General features: G+C 56.0%; 1 protein-coding gene across 1 annotated transcript; it reads left to right on the top strand.

The window, feature by feature from the left end:
- The first annotated feature begins 16,785 nt into the window (after positions 1-16,785).
- On the top strand, positions 16,786-18,297 carry LOC132351898 (lymphocyte antigen 6H). The gene is made up of 3 exons (XM_059901995.1): positions 16,786-16,906; positions 17,632-17,751; positions 18,062-18,297. Exons 1-3 carry the CDS (start codon positions 16,840-16,842, stop codon positions 18,295-18,297), a joined length of 423 nt encoding a protein of 140 aa, XP_059757978.1. The 5' UTR covers positions 16,786-16,839.
- The last annotated feature ends 3,802 nt before the right edge of the window (positions 18,298-22,099 follow it).

Here is a 22,099-nt window from a genome sequence, read left to right on the forward strand (position 1 = left end):
ACCATTTTTAAGTGTACAGTTCAGTGGCATTAAGGACATTCACATTGTTGTGCAGCCATCACCACCATCCATCTGCAAAACTGAAACTCTGTCCCCATTAAACACTCATTCCCCATCCTCCTCCCCTGCGTAAAGTCCTCGAGGTTCATCCCTGTTGTAGCTCGTGTCAGAATTTCCCCCCTTTTAAAGGCCGAATAATATTCTGTTGTATGTAGAGACCACATTGTGTTTACCCTCCATCTGCCGCGGACTGCTGGGCCGCCACCGTGTTTTAGGCACTGCGAATAATGCCGCTGCGGACACGGGTGTGCAGACATCTTTTCCAGTCCTTGCTTCCAATTCCTCGGGGTCTGTGCCCAGAAGTGGGATTGCTGGATTGCATGGTGATTCTGTGTTTAATTTTTGGACTGGTTCCTCTCCTTCTGCATGTAAACACACTCAAGCGTCTCTCATTAAGAAAATAAAAACAAGTCCCTGAAAAGCCCCCCTTTTCCTTAATTCTCCACCCAAGCTTCCTCCCATCTCCTTGCTTGTGCAGCTCTCGGACGGCGATGTGGGGCCATCTCCACGTGCCAGGAGCTGCGCTCTCGCCCACGGGTGACCCTCTAACACCACCACGGACCCCTGGCCTCCGCGCCGGCACGAGGGCCTGAGCACCCAGACCCGGGGGGAGGCTGCTCTGGCCCCGCCCACCGTCGGCCCCGCCCACCCGTGCCGAGGGCTGCAGGCCTTGGTGTTGGCGCCCCCTGGGGAGAATGCGCTGGCGAGGGGCACATCCTGCACGGCATTTATTTCCTGGCAGTAGGGACCCACCTCCCCTGCACTGAGCTGTTACCGCTGAAAGTAGTTACGCAGGGATTCTCTGCAGCCGGAGGAAGGGATGAAGAAGCTCTTCGTGTCCTGCATGGGGGAGCGGTTACGCGGGCCAGGGGGGGCTGCGTGGCAACAGGGGGGCTGGGGGGCTGGGCACTCTGTGCAAAGACCTCACGTCTGCACTGCGCCCGCCCCGCGCTGCCCGCCCCGCAAGCTTGGACCTAGGACGCCGGGAAGAAAGGAAAGACGCTGATGGCTGAGCTCGGGACGGGGGTCTGCACTTGGCGGGGGGGGGCGTCACTTAAGTCAAACTTGGCGGCAAGTTTGGGGCTGCGGCCCCGGGCGAGCAGGCGCCCCTCCCCGGGCCGTGGGCAGGGCCCTCGGGGGTCGCACGGGCCCTCCCGGCCGCAGCGCTTCTCCCGCACAGGGAGAGCAGTGGGACCCGCGTCCCGGGACGTCCCGCCTGGACTCCCGGCAGGTGTAGTGGCAGAACTTCAGATATAAGGCTTTTGCCAGCAGTCCTGCTGGGGAAGGGGGTGGTGGGAGAGGGTCGAGGTGAGACCCCTGGGGGGAGTGGGGAGGAGGGGATGGGGGAGCCCATAGGGGGGCATGTGGATGAGGAATCTGAGACTCAGGGATGGCCCGACTGGCCCAGGCCCTGAGCTTGGGGGGGTCGAGGCAGGGAGTGCAGCTGGGGTGCAGGGCCCTTCCCACTGCCTGAGGAGCTCGCTGAGTGGGAGGCTGTGGCTCCAGGATCCCGTGGGGCGGGGATGGGGCAGGGGATTCTGGGTGATGGGGGCCGGGACACAGAGAGCCCTGGGGAAGGTGGAACTCAGGCAGCGAGCTGCTTGCTCCCAGGGAGCTAGGGGTCTTGTTATGGAGCTGGGCCCCCTGAGCCGCAGGTGTGAGACTCCAGGGCCCAGACTTGGAAGCAGGACTGGGATGGGAGGGGTCAGTCCCCTTGATCTCCAGCCCAGGTGAGATCCCGCCTCTGTGCTCGTGCTGGAGCTGCCTCCCTCCCGGATTGCCCCTCTTCATCCCCCCAGCCCGGTGCCTCTTCTCATTCTGGGCTCACCAGGATCCCCGAGGAATTGGGGGTCTGGGATTCAAACCCAGGCTTGGCTCAAGACTCACATCTCAGTTTAGCGCAGGCACTGGGAGGGTGAAATGAGGAGCCGCAGGTGAAGGCTAGCAGGTGCTGGTCCGGCCGCCCCACAGGTTTCCGTCTGGGCACGTTTGGGGAGGGGCAGTTGAGAAACCTGGCCCCCCCATCTCTCCAGGCGCCTCCTGACCCTCCCTATGGTCCTGGCTAGTGAAACAAGAAGGAGGTTCAGAGGGGCTCCCAGCTTGAGCTGGGCAGGCCTCTCCACCTCTCTGCCTTGTTTCTGCACATGGGTGACGAGGTGGCCGCAACCTCTTTCCATCTGCCGTTCAGATCGGATTACTACACGCAAAACAGTTGACCCTGCACCGGAAGGCGCTGTCCTGCCACGGAGCAGGCCCGGCCTGGGTACAGGCACTGGTGAGCACCCTCAGACACAGGCCGGTCAGGACGGACTCCTACCCGCGGTGTCCCTCGTCCCCCTCCCTCAGAGCAGGGCAGCGGGGCCCGCCTCCTTGTAAAGGCAGGAGTGGGCAGGCCTGGGGGAGGCACCTTGTCACAGCGCTCAGAACCTGTGCTCCCACCCTCTGCTTCTAGATCCTTCTCCAGAGCCCTGCCAAGGCCGACTGGGAGGGAGAAATCCATCCTCTGAGTTTTTCAAATGGGCAAACACGTTGCAGGGAAGAATGTGCTCAGGGCCACTCTCAGAGCTGGAACCAGAACTTGACCAGGCCCACTGGGGTCTGAGGAGACCCCACCCCAATCAAGCAGTGAGGTGGGGGGCACCGTGCACCTCTCAGGGCAAGGGGTGGCCTCAAGGCAGAAAAGGGGCTGGTGCTGAGGACAGCAGTGACCACCCCTCCTCTGGGCTGGGAGAACCAGTGTCCAGCCCTTGGCGCTTCTCCACCCATCTGGGTGCAAGGGCAGCATCCACCACTGAAACGCCAGACCTCTTCCCTGTCGTGCTCCGTGGTTCCCCCAGCGGATGCGGGAGGGGGCTGCTTTGGCCACAAGGCGGGCTCGGGAGGGCGGCATTCAGGACGCTCCTGGAATCCTCCAGGCGCTCTGTTTCCAGCTCCTGATCCATGTTCTAACCTCACTTGGAGCACCTGGTGGGTGAATCGGCTGTTGTAAAGCAGAACCTGCATGAGCAGCTGCGCCCCTGCTGTTGGCTCACTCAGCCCCCAAAAGCAGAAAGCCAGATCCTTGCAGCGAAACCCTGGCTCTCAGTCCGCATCATGAGTCAGAGGTTTGGGACTCAGAACTTGCCGTTCTCCTTCTTCAAGCGTCCAGCGCGTGGAGAACAGCCACCCCATCCGTGGTCCTCGGTTCCGCGTGCCCCTCGTGGTGGCGCTGCCTCCTCGGCCCCAGCCTCGCCTTCAGTGGGCTCTTCCTGCCAGGTGACCGCTCGGGATCACCGCTCTTCTTCTTTGACCCTCGTGTACCCGTAGGTCGCCGCAGTCTCCACGCGGCAGCTCAAGCATCTCAAGGCTGGGGTCAGGGTCGGGGGCGATCCCACAGAACCGCTTCCACCAGACACTGGATGCTGCAGCTCACGCCCCTGACCTGAGTGGGTGCCGGGCCACCCCAGCCCAGTCACTGCAACCAGGGGGGCCCGAGGCCCTGGTTCTGCAGTCGGAGTCCAGGGTAGACACATTTGTCCTCCCAGCAAGGTCTTGAAGGCCCTGCTGCCCTGCCGGCTGCAGACGGGGGGTCACGGGGAGGGTTCTTCCCCTCTTAGTCTCCCAGGGCTGCGGAAACAGCACCACAGACGGACAGCAGCAACTTTATTGTCTCCCAGTTCTGAGGCTGGAAGTCTGAGATGAAGGCTTCGGCAGGGCTGGTTCCTCCTGAGGCCTGTCTCCCTGGCGTGAAGATGGCCGTCTTCTCCCTGTGTCCTTGTGTGTCCATCCCTCTGTGCGTGTATGTCTCAGTTTCTCCTTCTTATAAGGACACCAGTCACACTGGATTAGGGCCCACTCTCGTGACCTCACTTTAACCTGATTACATCTGCAAAGACTCTATTTCCAAATAAGGTCCCATTCTGGGGTTAGGGCTCCAACATCTTTTCTTTGGGGACACGGTTCAGTGCAGGAAGCCCCATGACTGCCGCGGTCCTCCCAGCCTCGGTGCAGGTACACTCCTACCTCTGTCCCCTCCGCATGGTCCCTGAGGCTGGGACGCGGCCCTGGAGAGTGAGGTGTCCAGGCAGCTGTGCCGAGCGAGGAGGCCTGTGGGTTGGGAGGGTGGGCTGTGGGCGACCCCGAAGCTTGTGCCCCAAACTAACAATAAGCCTTCCCCCTTCTCAGTGGCTGTTTTTCTGTCTCCTCCGTCCACTCCCCAAATAAAATGTTCTGATCACCAATTCAGATGTGTGTGTTGGCTGTCGTGACTTCAGTCAACTAAGACCTGGCCTCTGCCAACCCAGGATGACTCTTGAATTCAGTGACTCAACAGCACAAGAGTTTTTGCATCTCTTCACTCTGTAATCATCAGTTTTAGGAATAATGCCCCTCAAGCAAGACACTCTCAAGCAATTTCTAGACACCAGCTGGCTGTCCTACAATTCAGCTCAGTTCTGACTCTGTCCATCGGGAGTAGCATCAAATCCTACAGGTTAAGGGCTCAGTCCCACAAGACTGCACCTCCACACACTGCAGATGCCAGTCACAGGTCCCGGCTGTCACCTATGCTTCTGACTGACCATCCGCAGATGGGGGGTTCCCAGGGCCCCCGCCTTGGGTGTGATTAATTTACTAGAGTGGCTCACTGAACTCAGGGAAATATTCTACTTACTGGGTCACTGGTGTTGACCAAAACAACTAATCAATAGTTGATCTAAGAGAGAAGTGGAAAATTTGAGCCAACCTGAGGGTGATAACCCGGGAGACAGCCTTTCAGAAAGCTCTGAGGTCCGTTCCAGGACTGTTAGAGGTCAAAGCACAGTTATATACGTTTTTGAGGCAAAAGGTTACACATCAAATGATGTATTATTGACAATTTACACTTTCCAGATCTACTTGTACAAAGTAAGCAGGGGGCCATGGGTCATCGTGGCCTCTTACAAAACTAAGAAGGAAGGTTATCTCCTAAGGAGGTCTGGTTCATACAGATGCGCAGCACACACTAAAGGTGGGGGAGGAGGCCCTAAAGGGCAAAGAAAAATTTTACGTTTAACTTTTTCTCATCTTGCCGTAAAATATGAATTTTATTTCATCACTGGTTTATTATAGGAACAGTTCCCTCAGAGCTACTGAGAGGCTGTCTCCTGGGCTATAGTCCTCAGCAAGTTCTTCAAATAAAACTTAAATTCACAGCTCTCATGTAGTGTGTTTTTCTTTAAGTCGACAAGAGGCATAGGGCGAGTATAAGGAAGGGCCCATAGCTTCCTGGGTCTCCCTGTGTACGCCACTCTCCTCAGATCTCCTCCAGTGTGGAAGCTCTCCGACCCCATCCTTTTAGGTTTTTATGGAGGCTTCATTACATAGACAAGATTGATTAAATCATTTGGCCATTGGCGACTGACTCAACCTCCAGCCCCTCTCCCCTCCCTGGAGGTGGAGGTGGGACTGAAAGTTTGAACCCTCCAATCACAGGGTTGGTTTCCCTGGCAACCAGCCCCATCCCTCGGTGACAGAAGGGCTTTTCAAAAGTCACCTCCTTAACATAACAAAAGACACATTCATCCCTCTCATCACTTAGGAAATTTGAAGCGTTTGGGGAGCTCTGTGCCAGGACTAAATATATATTTATTACAAATCACAATATCACACCAGCTGACCATTGTGGACCACCAGGATTAAAGACAGGTGTCCTGCCTGGGGAAGCCCAGGAGCTGGTTCTGGTTCTGTTTCTGCCTGCGATCTCCAGGCTTTCCGCCCTGATTCCCGTCTCCACTGTCAGCTGGTGGTCATAATGTAGGCAGGTAGGGTAGGGGGTCCCTGGAGGAAGAGAACCAGATATAACTTTCTTGCCACAATGGGGCAGGAGGTAGTGGCCCCAGGCTGAGCAGCTGGAGTTTGTCTCCTGTTGACACTTCAGATAAAGACAATGGCAAGAGCAGCGAGGAGCTGGGCCCTGTTTGTGTAAAAGATAAGGAGGCCACATTTTTCTCAATCTAGGGGTCAAGTAGACCTCCCAGACCACACATGTGCAGAAAAGCTCCGCGGGAGTCAGGGAAGAGAGGGGGCACCAGCCCATAATATGTCCTGCCAACCTCCCAGAGACCCTTGTGCTAGAATCCAGCTTGGCTAAATGATGCGTGTACACATCAGAGAGGGCCCTGATTCAGACCAAACATGGGCATGAAGCAAGACACAGCAAGATGATTGGCTAGAGGGATCCTGGAACACTGCCTCCTTATAAGTGATTTAAACTACCCCTTTGGCACACGACTCTCTCTCTGATCACACTTGTTTGTTCTTTCACACGTGCTTTGCTTCTAATAAACGCTTTACCTGCTTTGCTATGTCTGTCTCTTTGCTGAATTCTTTCTTCAAAGAAGACAAGAACCTAGGCCCTGCTTTAAGCCCGCTAGCCCTTTTGGTCTAGTGCTAGGATTCAGCGCTCTCACTGTCATGGCCCTGGATTTGATCCCCAGTCAGGAAACTAAGATCCTACTTCAAGCCACTGTACCCTGCAGCCCCTCAAGATCAATAAGAGAAGCCATTTTTGGCCTAAGCTATTTTGTGATCTAAGCAGGGCCACAGTGCTTGCCCTTGACCAGGCCAGGGAAATAACCATAACAGAGACAATAAATCAGTCACCAAGACTCCCAGTTCTGCTTCAAAGGTAAAGAATAGCCTGACACACATTCTTGAGCTGCATTACAGGGTTTGAACCCTCCCGAACAATCAGCCACCAGACTAACTGGAGCCAGAGAAGTGATGATGCTGACCTTTGCTGGCTGTTGTGACTTCAATCAACTAAGACCTGGCCTCTGCCAACCCAGGATGACTCTTGAATTCAATGACTCAACAGCACAAGAGTTTTTGCATCTCTTCACTCTGTAATCATCAGTTTTAGGAATAATGCCCCTCAAGCTCACAAGGTGGTTGCTGCAGTTCCAGACATCACATACTAGCATGACAACCCAGAGAAGGGGACTCATTTTTCATGCCATGATTTTGTTTGTTTTTAGTTATAACCAACATAGAGAAAAATGCTCCAATCACAAATTCATGTTGATGAATTTTTACAAAGTGAAAATATCCATGTAATCAGCCTCTAGATCAGAAAACAGTTCACTAAGAACACCTCAGGAGGCCCTGTCATGTCCCCTTCAGTCACCCCCAAGGGTGAGCAGTATCCTGATGTCTGATGTCGTGGATTAGTAGCGCCTGTTTATGTAATTGGAATCATACTCTTCCCTGACTGGCTTGTTTTACTCAAGTAGGCTTCTGAGATTCATCTGTATTGTTGTGGTCGGATATCATTTGCCTCTTTCAAGTGCTACACAGTATTGTGTCACGTGAATATACCACAAGTTATTTATCTACCCTACAGTGGATGAGCTTTGGATAATTTTCTGTTTTTGGCTGTTTCAAATAGTACTGCTATGAACAGTCTTGTATATGTCTTCTTGTTTCCTTCATGAAAAGAATTGTGATATAATTTACATACGGCTAAGTATATAAACTTTAAGTGTACAGATTGATGAAATTAGAGATATATAACATATATGTAGCACATATATATGCAATGTAGCCACCACTCACATCAAGATACAAAGCATTCCAGAAACCCAGAAGGCTCCCTTGTGCCCTTCCTGCCAGAATCTATCCCCTGAAGTTCATCACAAATTGTTTCTTTTTAAACCCTGTATAAACGGCATCAGCTCCTTTGTGTCCCACTTCTTCCATCCAGCCTTGTGCTGTGAATCAGCCACACAGCTGCATGTACTGGTAGTCCATCCACTCTCATTTGTGTTGCTGTGCTGTGTTCCATTGTACGGAAATACCAGGGCCGTCGCCTAGTCTACTGCTGGTGGCATTTGGCCAGTTTTGGCTTTTATGAAGGACACTGCTCTGGACATACTTTACACATGTTTTGGTGTAAATAAGCCCTCATTTCCATTGGGCAGGTACCAGAGGTGGAATATACGTATGATTAGCTTCAGTCGGTATTGCCAAACATTTTCCCAAGGTGTTTCCTCCAGTATTGCAAGAGGGTTCCGGTTGCTCCACAACCTTGTCAACACTTGGTATTGTCAGGTTTTAAAAATTTTAGCCCTTCTGGTGGGTGGGTAGTGGTGCTTCATTGTGTGTTTTTTTTAATTAATTAATTAATTAATTAATTAATTAATTTTTGGCTGTGTTGGGTCTTCGCCTCTGCGCGAGGGCTTTCTCTAGTTGCGGCAAGCGGGGGCCACTCTTCATCGTGGTGCGCGGGCCTCTCACTATCGCGGCCTCTCTTGTTGCGGAGCACAGGCTCCAGACACGCAGGCTCAGTAGTTGTGGCTCACAGGCCTAGTTACTCCGCGGCATGTGGGATCTTCCCAGACCAGGGCTCGAACCTGTGTCCCCTGCATTAGCAGGCAGATTCTCAACCACTGCACCACCGGGGAAGCCCTTCATTGTGTTTTTAACTTTCTGGGTGTGGAAATTGATGAACGGATTCTAAAATTTGTATGAGCCCAGCCATACATCAGAGGCCTCTCGACTCTCCAGTTTTGTCCTTCCCGCCCTGCATAATTGCCAGAAGCTCTGCTTGTTTCCTTTCCCCGTAGGAGTGGCCTCTCCCTTGACCAGAGCCAGATCCACAGGCTCCCGGCAGCCCCAAGACAGCGGGGGAGGTGGTGGTGAATTTTCTGGTCCAGCCTACAGGTTTCCCATCTCGGGAATTTTAGTCCCTCTTGCCCTTATTGCTTCTCCAGCTTTCTAGTGTCTTAAAAAATGGTTTCTGTGATTTATCCGCCTTTTCTTGTCTTCCGTGGGAGCATGAACCTGCCACAAACGACTTTGTCCTCCTGAGAGCAGGGTCGGCTGAGTTTCTCCTTTAGGGTGAGGGACCTTTTCCATAAACCCTCCCTTCAGACATCCTCTTTGGCCAGAATAGCTTTCTAAGCCTTTGACTAAACTAATTACCAACCGATGTTTCACCCCACCTGGCTGACACTAGGAAGGATTTACCCCCGGGCAGAGCCCACCTTCACAGAAAGGTGCGCACCTGAACAAAATTTGGATTCTGTCCAGGAAAAGGGTGGATGGACATTAGGGAAGCAACGGGGCCCGGCGGCGTTCATGGTCACTGTGCAATCAGAATGGCTAGCCTTGCACAGCCTCCGCGGCTGGGTTAGGGGCGCAGATGTGGGCGAAGTGTCGGGAGGAATGGGCTGAGCATTTATGCAGCCTGACACTTTACTAAGGTTTCCACCTGCATCCTCTCACTTAGCCCACGTGCCGACCGCATGCACCAGGGATCCCATCTTTACCTGGGAAAACCAGGGGGAGCAGAGAATTGCCCGAGGTCACATAGCTGGTGAGCAGCACGGCTGGGACCCCGGTCCTTCTGTGTCTGTTTTATAAGATGCAAAATTTCTTTTGATAGTGGGACCCAGCAGGATGACACCGGGAGAAAGAAAGGCAGAACTCTGTAACTTACGGTGTGGCCACACGGGGTTGTACCCAGGGGCGGGGTACTGCAGGCTGGGGCGGCGTGTGTGGCCTGCGGCGGGGGGTCAGCTGGAGCACTGGGCTTTTCCTCACTGCCTGGTACCCGGCCGTGGGCGGTTAGGGTGGGTGTACAGTGGCCTGGAGTGTGAGAGCTTTAAGGAAAGAGGTTGGGTGCGCACTTAAGTGGCTGCTCAGGAAGGGGAAGTGACCGCCTCTAGCCAAGGCCTCCAAACCTGGTCAAGACAGTGCAGTAAAAACTATATTACGCTGACAACAATGATTGCTTTTGTAATAAGAAAAAAAACCCTCTAAAAATAAAAAGATATACAAGCAAAACAAAACAAACCTGTATTACAGCAGAGCTGGGACCTGAACCCAGGTCCTCCTATCCCCAAACTCCCATTTCCCCCTGTGACTGGTCCCAGCATCCCCTTTTGGGACTCCTAGATCCGGACTAACTTAAAGGAAGACAAATCTAGTTAGTGGCACACATTTGGGGAATTTAAAAAATCATTCTCATGCAGTCACTGAGCCATATGGGGACAGGGTCCAGCCCCTCGCCCAGTGCACATTACGGAAAATGCAAACATCTTATTATAAAAATTTCCAAATGTTCACAACAGAAGAGCCTTGTGATATTGTGATTGATAACAGGAGACATATTGGTCTTCACCTGGTCCTGGCACAAAGCTCCCCAAACTCTTGGAATTTCCTAAGTGACCAGAGTCTTAAAGGTGTTTCTTGTCATATTAATGAGGTGACTTTTGGAAAGCCCCTCGGTCACCTAAGGAGGGGACTGGTTGCCAGGAGAACCAACTTTGTGGTTAGAGGGTTCCAACTTTCAGTCCTACCCCAAGATGTCCGGGGAGGGGAGAGGGGCTGGAGGTTGAATCAATTGTCAATGGCCAATGATTTAATCAATCATGTCTATGTAATGAAGCCTCCATAAAAACCCAAAAGGATGGGGTCAAAGAGTTTGTGGGTTGGTGAACCAGACATACTGCCATGTCAGACCCCAAACTCCATGGGGACAGAAGCTCCTTAGTTGGGGACAGGTGACATCGTGGACTTAAAATTGGCATCTGAAGTGGGGACAGTCTTGTGGGACTGAGCCCTTAACCTGTGGGATCTGATGATATCCCTGGGTAGATGGTGTCAGAATGGAGTTGATTTGTAGGCTCCCTGGCTGGTGTCAGGGGTCGCTTGGTGGTGTGCGGAACCCCCCATGCTGGAATTGGTTTCAGAATATTGAGTGTCCAGTGAACCCTGAGTCCCAGCACCCAACCTGTACAACCACACTTGGCTCTCCTCGCTCCACCCCTTCTGTCCTTTCTTGATGGAGTATTTAAAACCAACCCTAACCTTCATTTCACCCCTAATACCACAGCATGAATCTCTTAAATAGGATGTTTTCTTACATAATCACAAAGCCCTACCATACTTAGCAAAATGTAAAATAATCCCTTACTATTATCTAAATCCTGTTTGTGTTTATACTTCCCTGGTTGTGCATCTGTTTAGCTTCATGGAAACGTGGTGCTAACAAGGGCATCTGTGTTTGGCTGTGTGTCTCTCAGAGTTTCTGAAAGTCCGTCTTTATCTAAGACAACTGCCCCAGCTTTTGTTTTGTGTCATCACGTTGGTCTTTTAAGGACACCGGGTCAGTTTTCCTGCAGGATGTTCCACGTTCTGGATGTGGTGTCATTTGACTTACTGCCCTAGCTTCCGTATTTCCCAGACTGGAAGCCAAGGCTGTAGGCCTGATTAGATCTGGGCTCCCTTTTCTGGGAAGGACATCTTACAGGAGTGCTTTCTCCCTTCGAATCTCATCCAGGGCATGTAAAGTCTGGTTGTCTCAGTCCGAGGGAGGCTTCGGTGAACCAGCAGCTTCAAGCATCTGATGATTTTACCGTATTCATGATCAATGGCCGACTTGCCCACCTGGGCCCTGAAAGCCGGCCCATTGCCGGAGCTCAGAACCAGCTGGAAGGGTACCCCCATCCCCTGCGGGGTCACTCGGGCTGTTGTTCCGGCTGCTTTCAGCTCAGCTTCTCCCTCTACCCGTCCTTCTTCTTGCCCCTGCCAAGCACTCCCCAGGGAATGTCCCCCATGCTCCTTGGTCTTGGAACCTGCTTCCAGGAGACCCACCCCGCTGCCCCACAGAAGTCAACTCTGCCCAGGTTTCTGTAATTTCCTTTTAATGTCGTTGTGAACTCATGGCTTTCATATATTCAGTGTGTTTTAATGAATTACAGTCATTATTTTTAAAATAAATTTATTTATTTTATTTATTTATTTTTGGCTGCGTTGGGTCTTCGTTGCTGCACGCAGGCTTTCTCTAGTTGTGGCGAGCGGGGGCTACTCTTCATTGCGGTGCGAGGACTTCTCATTGCGGTGCCTTCTCTTGTTGTGGAGCACGGGCTCTAGGTACGCGGGCTCAGTAGTTGTGGCTCGTGGGCTCTAGAACACAGGCTCAGTAGTTGTGGCGCACGGGCTTAGTTGCTCCGCGTCATGTGGGATCTTCCCAGACCAGGGATTGAACTCGTGTCCCCTGCATTGGCAGGAAGATTCTTAACCACTGCGCCACCAGGGAAGTCCCACAGTCATTATTTTTGATTCTTGAATTGTCCCATCTGTAGTGGGCTGAATGGTGGCCCTAAAATGATGTGCCCATGTCCCAATACCTGCAACCTGTGAGCATGACCTTATTTGGAAAAAGGGTCTTTGCAGGTGTAATTAGGTTAGGGATCTGTATATGAGACCCTCCTGGGGCAGACATCAGGGTCACAGCAATCAGGACAGTGTTGTTTCTGTTTTTGTTAGTCCTTTAGGGTCAGTCCTGTCAGTCCTGTAGGGTCTGCCTCATCTATTGGGGGTTCTAGCGCTCATCAGGTATTATATATCTCTATTTGTGGTTCATCTGAGTCTGACGTTTGGTCATATTGGCCACAGGGCCTGGGGTCTGGGGTCCCTGGGGCTGGCCACGGATGAAACCTCCTGAGTGCATATATGAGAACAGACCCCCTAAGGGGCACCCAGGGCAGGGACACCCAGGAGTGTCCATGTGGGGTTAGCTTCCTGTGACTTGGGGTGTTTTTGTGTGCGGATGAGGCCGAGGGGCTCACCATTCCGTGCACCGGTCTGGTTGGATCCCGGGATGGGGGCCAGCTGCCTGCCCCTCCCGGACGATCTGAGTGTGAGCGAGAGAGGAGCGCTCTGCTGTCTGCCCAGCCCAGGCGGCGTCCCCGTCCCCGTCCCCGGGGCCTCAGAGCTCAGGATGGCCGGCGGGGCTGGGGGAGGGGCACCTTCCTCTCTCACAGCGCCTATCACACTCTGTACTGCTTTCCTGCAGCTGCTGCAACAAATCACTAACTTGGGGCTTAAAACAACCAAGAGGTTCCACGGGAGGGCCCTTCCTGCCCCTTCCAGCTTCTGGGGGCTTCAGGGGTCCCTGGCTGTGGCCTCATCCCTGCGGTCTCTGCCTCCATCACGTGGCCTCTCTCTGTGTCTGTCCCCGTCCTCTATCTTATAAGGACACCAGACATTGGAGATGGGCCCTGCCTTCCAAATCCAGGATGGCCTCATCTCGAGATCCTTAACTTAATCCCACCCTCAAAGACCCCTTCTCCAAACAGGGTCACCTTCACAGATGCTGGGGGTTAGGACGTGGACACCTTTTCTGGGGCCACCATTTAGCACCCAGCGCTCAGCCTGTTGGCTTCTCCCCATTATTCTAGGGGTCCTGGGGGGCCAGAGACTTTCTCTCTCCCCGAGTTCAGCAGCGCTTCAGGAAGTGTTCGCTGTGTGAATGAATGTCCCTGTCAACCCTTGGCTGGTCCTCTCCGTGAGGCAGGGTGGTCGGGTCACAGCCACACCCACAATCTTGGACGGCTTGGAGGGCTTCTGATGGCGTCGGCCAAAATACAAGGCAGAAAACCCTGCAGCACAGCTCAGGTGTGACCCGAACCTTGCCCCTCTCCTGCCAGGGCCTGACCCAGAGGCCAGTCCCCTGCTTCTGTGCGCTTCGGAACTCCAGGTGCGCAGCAGCTGGTGAAGAACGCAAGCCTTTGACGCTGTCCGTGGTTCTGACCACCTGAAACGGCTCTGCTGTGGGGACAGCTGGCCACCAATCATCCCGACCCTGAGGAGAGCATGAGACGGGCCATGGCCACATAGTCACCCCAGGCTGTGGGTACTTGTCAGAGGGTCTCTGGGCAGGGTGAGATCCTGGCGCCGCTTGCCAGCATCTGGGCATCTGGGCCAGGTCAGGCTGGGAGGAGGGAGGTCAAGGCCAGCGGTCACCAGCTCCATGCGGGGGGCTGTCCAGACTGAAAGGGCCAGGGCCACACATGGGCACATTCTGCTCTTTCTTCTGCTAATCATGACTGATTGTTATTCTTGTTTGCAAAAATCCTGATAGGGTGACACCATCCCACGTGCATTGGGAGGAAGGCAGAGTAGCTCAGAAACCGGGTTAGGGATCTCTGTCCCCCTGGCAACCAAGCCTAGCATGGGGAGAGCAGGGTCTTTGCTCTCTGAGGAGCAGGCGCAGAACTGCATTCCCCAGCGCTGGCCCCAGACTCCTCGGACATTACTCTTTGGACATCTGGCTTCTGCCCCTGTCATGCCCAATCCAGCCCCTACTCACCTGCTACCTTTTGTTGCATAACAAATTACCCCCAAACTTAGGGGCTTAAAACAACACCGTTCATGCTCTCGAAGTGTCTGTGGGTCAGGAACCCAGGTGCTGGGACCTCGGGCTCACATTCTCTCACGAGGTTGTTGTCAAGCTATCGGCTGGGGCTGTGATCTCATCTGAGGGCCCAACTGGGTATGTGTGTGGGTCCACTTCCAAGCTCCCTTGGGTGGTTGTTCGCAGGCCTCGGTCCCTCTTTACAGGGCTGCCTTCGAACACGGCAGCCGGCTTCCCCCAGGGTGAGCAATCTGAGAGAGCGAGAGGCAGAGCCCGCATCAGAAGCCACGGTCTTAATAATCCAACCTCAGAAGTGACATCCTGTCACCTGTGCCACACTGTTTTCACTACAAGTGAGTCCAGCCATGCTCAAGGAGAGGGGACAATTCCCTGGCGGTCCGGTGGTTAAAACTCTGCGTTCTCACTGCCGAGGCCCCAGGTTTGATCCCTGGTTGGGGAACTAAGATCCCACAAGCTGTGCGGAGTGGCAAAAAAAAAAAAAGGGATGCACCAGGACAAGAATACCAGGGGGTCACTGGGGGCTCTGAGAGCCTGCCTCACACACCACCAGTCCCAGATGTTGGGGTGGGCTGCCCTGCCTTAGGTCTGGCAGGGATCTTCCGAGTATCTGGACAGAACTTTGGCAGAGATTCCTAGTCCAGGAGTAAGTTGGCTGTGATCAGCGGGGACCCCCTCCCTGCCACCCAAGTGCCACCCACATCCACCCTATACCTGCACAGGGAGTCGGAATCCAGCTGACCAAAAGGGAGAGAGGCTGGCCTTGTGGCAGGGCACCCAGGATATCTGCCCTGCCTCCAGTCCCGTGGGGAGGGCCGTGTGCTAACTCTGAAATGCATGTGTCAGTTCTGACAAGGATGACTGGCTCTGGACTCTGCCCGGCCTCAAGGCTTGCCTGGCCCCAGAGCTTTTAGGACAAAATCCAGCCCTTTTCTGTACTGCGGCCTGAGCCATCGCCACCACCCTCCTGCCAGCCCTCCTCCTCCAAGCTCACGGGCTCCATCAGAGAGGGTTTGTCCACACCCCCAGGGCTCTCTCTTTACCGCTCATCCCACTCTGTGGCCCCTGTCAAGTTGCCCAGCTGTCCCCTGCTTGCCTTCCCTCTCGCTGGCACGCGCCTTGGGCCCGGTGCACGGTGAGCTCTCTCCCTATGGGTCCCGTGTAGCCCTCACACACTTTCACGTGGTTACTAGCAACACCCTCATTTTACAGACGAAGGAACTGAGGCTCACGGGGCATGCAGCATACCTGAAGCCACACACCAGTGGGTGGTCCCGGGCTGTCTGCATAAATATTTGTTGGACCAGAGCAGGCAGATGAGGGCCTTGAATGCCCAGACCAGGATTCGGGACTCGCCCTCTTGAGTGTGGGCGTGGCTGAAGGCAGCAGTCCCTGGGGCTGCGGCTGCTGGTGGGGTCGTCACGGGTGCTCCGGGGAGGAGAATAGCCTTGAACAATCGAGACCGTGATGGGGCTGGGGGGCGCAGGGCCCAAAGGCTGTGAACAGTGCCCTGTGCTAGCACCTGCCACCCGTATTCCCTCCCTCCCTCTCTGCGTCTTTGTGCCGTGTCGTTTCCTTTCGCAGTAAACGTTCTTCTTCCGAGAAATTCCAAGGGGATCTCAGCCAAGCCGAGGGGGAAGGGATCCTGCCCACGCCTGGGGAGGGGGAGGTAGAGGTGGAGGGAGCGCCCGGGAACGGGCGGAGGGAGCCCGAGCCGGAGAGGGCGGGCGGGCGCGCGCCGGCGAGCGGGGCGCCGGCTGGCCGGGGGTGCCCAGGACGGCCCGGGACGGTGACCCGGCGCTGGCCCTGAGCCCCAGACGCCCCGGTCCGAGAGTCTCCAGCCTCCCCCGCCCCCCGCGCGGCCCCCGCCCCGGCTCCGCCCCGCCCCTCGCGCGGGGTCCGTGTCTGCGGCTGCGTTCCCCGAAACACAAGGCTGCACCCGGGTTCCCGTCCACAGGGAGACCGAAGGGCACCTCTCCCCGCGCCGCCCGCGCTGCCCGGAGCCCCGGAGTCGCGACACCCCAGGGATGTGAGTGCGCCCCCGACCTGAGGCCCGCGCTCCACGCTTAGATCCGCGGTGAGAGCTGAGGCTCGCACGGGGAGACGAGGGGAGGAGGCGAGGCGCCGGGTTCCCGGCCCCCCCGCCCGGGGTGGGGTGGGGGCGAGGCGCTCGCCCTTCCCCCCATTGGCAGGTACTGTCCACTCGCATCTTGTCCTGCCCTTTCCTCTCCGGACGCACCTATCGCTCCCCAGGGATAAGACGCGCCTCCCGACCCACCCCCCTACCCACAGGTGCGGAGCGCGGGGTGCGGGCCTTTCGAGCTGTCACCCTGCCGGAGAGGGCAGACCTATTTTCCCCGGAGGGGATGCGGCGATGGTGGATGCTCTGGGGGATGGGCTGGGGGTGGGGCTTTGGGAGCTCCCGGACGACCCCCGGCCCTGGATTCGGGGAGGAGGTGGCGTTAGGATGCCAGAAAAGGGGAGGGTCCTTCGAGCTGGGCCGGGGCTTGGTCTCCTGATCGAGGCTTCTCCCTGCCAGGCCTGTGCCCCAGACGACCCCAGCCTGCAGCCCCCGCGCCTTCCTGAGGCCCGCCTGGAGCATGTTGCCTGCAGCCATGAAGGGCCTCGGCCTGGTGCTGCTGGCCGCTCTGCTGTGCTCTGCCCCCGGTGAGTCTGGGGGCGGCTGAAGCGGGGGTAGGCCAGGTCGCCTGAGAGCCTGTACGAGGCAGCTCCGGGGAGAACCAGGTGTGGGGCGGCCATTCTCTGACGATGCCCAGCAGACCCACACCCCCTCCCGAACCCTGCGACCCCAGCCCAGCCCTCGCCTGTGTGGCCCCTGCTGGCGCTGCCCCAGCTCCAGCCACGCGGGTCTCTCCTGGCTCCTGAGGGCGTGGGTCCTTTTCCTCCGGGGCCGTGGTCCAGCGGCTGGTCCTGCACGGATGCTCCCGGCTTAGTGCCGGCTTGCTGGTGCTCCATCTCTTCTCAGAGCCCCACCTGGCCTCCCATCAAGTCCTGTTTGGTTCTTCCTCCACTGGAACCAACTGGATTCTGGGGGGATGTGTGTGAGGGGGTGCGGGAGGGCACCGTAGGTGTGATACTTGTGGCTATGTGTGCACGCACTGTGCATGTGTGTGGGGCCTGGGGGGGTGTGCATGGGGGCTTCCGGAGTCCCAGTGGTGGCACCCTCACCCCACCCTGCCCAAAGGCACACAGGTCCTCCCAGCCTGTCCTCCGGGTGCTAGTTTGGCCTGGTCACTCCTGGTCAAGGAGCGCCCGGCCTCCTACAGCTGCATGGTCCTCCTAGGACACGCAGCAAGGCAGGCGGGGAGGAGGCAGGGGGCTGGCTTGCACCCTGGTTCCTCCGGCCATCCTCCTCTCTGTGGCCTGCCCAGCTCATGGCCTGTGGTGCCAGGACTGCACGCTGACCACCAACTCCAGTCATTGCACCCCGAAGCAGTGCCAGCCGTCAGACACGGTGTGTGCCAGTGTCCGGATCACAGATCCCAGTAGCAGTAAGTCAGGCTCCAGCCTGGGGTGGGGAGGGGTCGGCGGTGTCATCAGAGTCCCTCTGGCCTCGGACAAGAGCATGGGTCTGGGGGCAGGGCACTGCCCTGCTGTGTGACAGTCAGCAGGTGCCTGACCCTCTCTGGCCCTTCTGTGGCCCTTTTCATGTAGCTGGGGACAGCGTGGGTGGATTGAAGCCTCAGTTCTGTTGTTCTGGGGTCCTGAAATGACCTGGAGGGTCCCTGGCTTGGGTCCTGGGCACAAGGCAGAAAGGGCCCTGTGGGGCTCGAGTCCCAGGCTCCTCTCCCTGTTCCCCAGGCAGGAAGGATCATTCTGTGAACAAGATGTGTGCCTCGTCCTGTGACTTCGTGAAGCGGCACTTTTTCTCAGACTATCTGATGGGCTTCATTAACTCTGGGATCTTGAAAGTAGATGTGGACTGCTGTGAGAAGGATGTGTGCAATGGGGTGGCGCTGGCGGGGCGTGGCTCCTGGGCCCTGGCTGCGGGGCTCCTGCTCAGCCTGGGGCCCACCCTCCTCTGGGCTGGGCCCTGAGGTCCCCTCCCTCCCGCAGAGCTTCCGAACTCGTCCCGCCAGACCTGAGCCTGTGGCTGACCCCTCCCCAGCCGGGCCTGGCTGAAGCTGGGGGCCGCCTTGGCCTGCTCCACAGCCTGTGGCCCCCGCCCCTCCCTGTCTCTCCACCAGCTCCAAGTCCCAGCCAGCAGCGCATCTCCAGGAATCGGGCGTCCAGCAGGAGGCTGGGACCCCGGGCCTCGGAGGGGAGCCAGGCTGCGCCAGGCCCCGCCCGACAGCGTGGCTGTGAGGGCATCCTCTACGGGGAGGTAAAGTCACTTCTGAGTCCAGAGACCCGGGCCCGAGCCTGGGTGGGGATTTTGGGGGCGGGGGTTCCTGGCAGAGAAAGAGCAGGGGACGGGGGCAGGGAGGGCAGCGTTCGTCCCCTGGGGGCTGTGGTGTGGAGCTGCCAGGGGACCGTGGGCCTGGTAAAGTCTGGGAACAGCCTGAGGGGCGGTGAGAGTTGAGATGAGCAAAGTCACAGGGTGGGCCTGAGGGCGAGGCCTTGCGATGGTGTGTGCACACACCAGGGACGGGGCCGTGCCCAGACTCACACCTACGCCCGCAGAGGGCACACACCTCACCCACACCACGCTCTCACGTCACCATGTGCTCGTGCCCACAGGTGCCCCACACGCCTCCACTGACACGTTCGTATCACAGCAGCCCCTGAACCGTTGTGCCCCAGCGCAGGCGGGTCCACACAGGCCCACATGTGCGTGTGCACGGGGACATACAGACACGCCCGTGTGTAGATCTGCAGTGCTCTCTCCCCGCTGGGTGGTGATCAGCTCCCCGAGAGCTGTCGGGGCCCCTTCAGGCTCACGCACAGACCTCAAGGGCCCGGACCCAGAAGCAAGCACGCCCCCACCTCCACCCTGAGCTGGGTGCCACCGTGGGTAGGGTCTTGAAGGCCAGTCCCCTGACCAGGGAATGGGATGGCACAGATGGACTGGGTGCTTCCCGTGGGAGGAGGTGGACCTGAGGCTGCTGCTGCTTTTCCTGGCCCTTCCCGCTCCAGCAGTGGGCCCTCGGTTAGTCCCTGCACCCCTGAGTCCAGCCCAGCCTCCGCACCCACTGGCCGCGGCTCGTCTTGTGGCCTAGGCTCACCACGGGACGCTCGGCGGCCACTCCAGGCTTTCTTGGCCAGTTCCTCTTCATCCCTCTGTGGGTGACCCAGCCCGAGGTCACTCCTGGGTCCTGGACTCCCTGGAATGAACGATAGTTCCTCTCAGAGCCGGCCTTGGCATTCCTCCCCGGGCTCCTCTTCTGGAGTGATGGAGAGGGGTCTGGAGGTCCTGGGCGAGTGAACCAGCGGGGAGAGTGGGGTCACTGGAGGCTGGTATCAACTTCCTGCTGGTGGAAATGGCCGAGGGACTTGTCGGAGGGTCGTCTCCCACTCCGTTTTAAGTTTGCTCTGCTGCTCTGCGCTGTACCCCCCCACCCCGCCCAAACCTCAGTAAAGCGTGCTATCCACAGTGTGTGTCTGCTGCTTTTGGACTGTGGGGACCGGGTGCTGCTGGCGGGTGACCTGGAAGACCCGTGCAGAGAACCTTGGGGATGCGGAGGAGGCCGGGAGCCAGGAGATCTGGAGCAATGGGAGGCCTGGAGGTGCTGGGAGGATGTGGACGGGCCACCCCAGGGGCATGGGGTTCAAACCAACTTTTACGTCAGTCTTTGCTAAATTTGTTATTTGAGGGAAGTGTTTAAAACACAAAAAGGCGTGAAGTTCTCCAGGTCTTTTAAGATACACGATTAGGATTGGACCGAGGGGCTTCTGGGGAGGGCAGCATGGCCCAGATAACCCGGCCTCGACACCTCAGCTCCCGTTTCCAAGCAGCCAGAGCTGAGTGTGTGCCCCGACCTTCGCGAGCTGTTGCAGAAGGATCGAAGCCCACAGTCCGTGTGACGTGCTCGGCACCTGGGCACACACATAGCGCTGATAGGCCAGGGTGCCACGGCCTCCTTTTCTGAACCATTCATCAAGGACACTCTCCTGGGTCAGGGCGTCTAGACGGACCTTTCAGTGTCAGCTGCTGAGTATCTTTTGGACCAGGACTCATTCAGCTTCCCCTTGTCAGTGGGCGCAGGGGTCCCTTCAGTGGTTTTTGTCAGCAGTACTGCCATGACCGTCCTAGTCCTCATATCGTTTTGGGGTCAGGCAATTATTTGTCACATCGATTCTGAGACAGGGGCAGCTGAGCCAGAGAGGACATAGACTTAACAACGAAATAGGTGCTCAGAAAAGGCCGTGGTGCAGTGGTTAAGAATCTGCCTGCCAATGCAAGGGACACGGGTTCGAGCCCTGGTCTGGGAAGATCCCACATGCCGCGGAGCAACTAAACCCGTGAGCCACAACTACTGACCTTGTGCTCTAGAGCCCGTGCTCCACAACAAGAGAAGCCACCGCAGTAAAAAGCCTGTGCACTGCAATGAAGAGTAGCCCCCGCTCACCGCAACTAGAGAAAGCCCGTGCAGCAACAAAGACCCAACGCAGCCAAAAATAAATAAATAAATTAAAAAAAAAAAAAAAAAAAAGGCCGTGTCAAGTTGCAGTCACATCAGCTCCATCCAAATCACTCCCAGTGGGTGTTATTCAGCTTTAGGACTTTTTGCCAGTCTGGCCAGTAGAATCTTACTCAGAGTGCTACTTAAGAAGTGATTAATGAGGTTGGATGTCCCAAGTGTTTGTCAGCCACTTGTGTTTCTTCTGTGATTGTCCAATGGCATCCTTAACCCATCCTTCTATTGTGGCGTTTGTCTTTCCTTATGATTTGCAAGACCCCTTTGTGTGTTACGGAAACAGTCTTTCCCATGGTGTATGTTTTGCAAATATTTCCTTGCATCTTTGTTTTTGGTGTGTCACTGTACATATGCATGTTCTCGAGTTTCATGTGGTCAAATCTAATTGTTCGTTTATGGTTTCTGGGTTTCAGGTCTTAGGAGAACGTCCTCCACTCTTATCTGAGGAAAATAGTCTCTGTATTTTCTTCTAATATCGTTACAGATTTGGCCACTACATTCAGGTATCCAGTCCACCTGGAGTTCATTATGTGGCAGAAGGCAGGGACCTCTTCCAAACACGTGGCCAGTTTTTCTCAATGCCATTTGTTAAACAACCCGTCTTTCCCTGGTGACTTAAGCACCACCTTGATAACAAGAGGCATTTCTACACATGTGCATGTGTTTCAGGCCTGCCACCCTTGGGGACACCCTCCCCGCTTTGGGCCCCACCCAGCTGCTTGACTCCAGCCAAGTTTCAGCAGCTGATGAGGTGAGAGCCCGTCTTGCTTTTCGTTCAATTTAAAAAATTTTTTTTAAAATTATTTATTTATTTATTTATTTATGGCTGCATTGGGTCTTTGTTGCCGGGCGCGGGCTTTCTCTAGTTGCGGCGAGTGAGGGCTACTCTTCATTGCGGTGCACAGGCTTCTCATTGCAGTGGCATCTCTTCTTGCAGAGCACGGGCTCTAGGCACGCGGGCTTCAGTAGTTGCAGCACACAGACTCAGTAGTTGTGGCGCACGAGCTTAGTTGCTCTGCGGTATGTAGGATCCTCTGGGACCAGGGATCGAACTCGTGTCCCCTGCAATGGCAGGTGGATTCTCAACCACTGCGCCACCAGGGAAGCCCTGCTCTTCTTTTTAAAAGACTCTTGCCACTTCTCACAGCTTTTTCTTACCGATGAGTTTTAGAACCCACTTGTCTAGTTCCAGAACAACACTCTCAGGGTTTTGACTGGACTTTCACTCATTTGGGTATGAAGTTGGGGAAGGAAGAGGTCT

This window comes from Balaenoptera ricei, chromosome 17 (genome assembly GCF_028023285.1).
Source record: "Balaenoptera ricei isolate mBalRic1 chromosome 17, mBalRic1.hap2, whole genome shotgun sequence".
Lineage (NCBI taxonomy): Eukaryota > Metazoa > Chordata > Mammalia > Artiodactyla > Balaenopteridae > Balaenoptera > Balaenoptera ricei.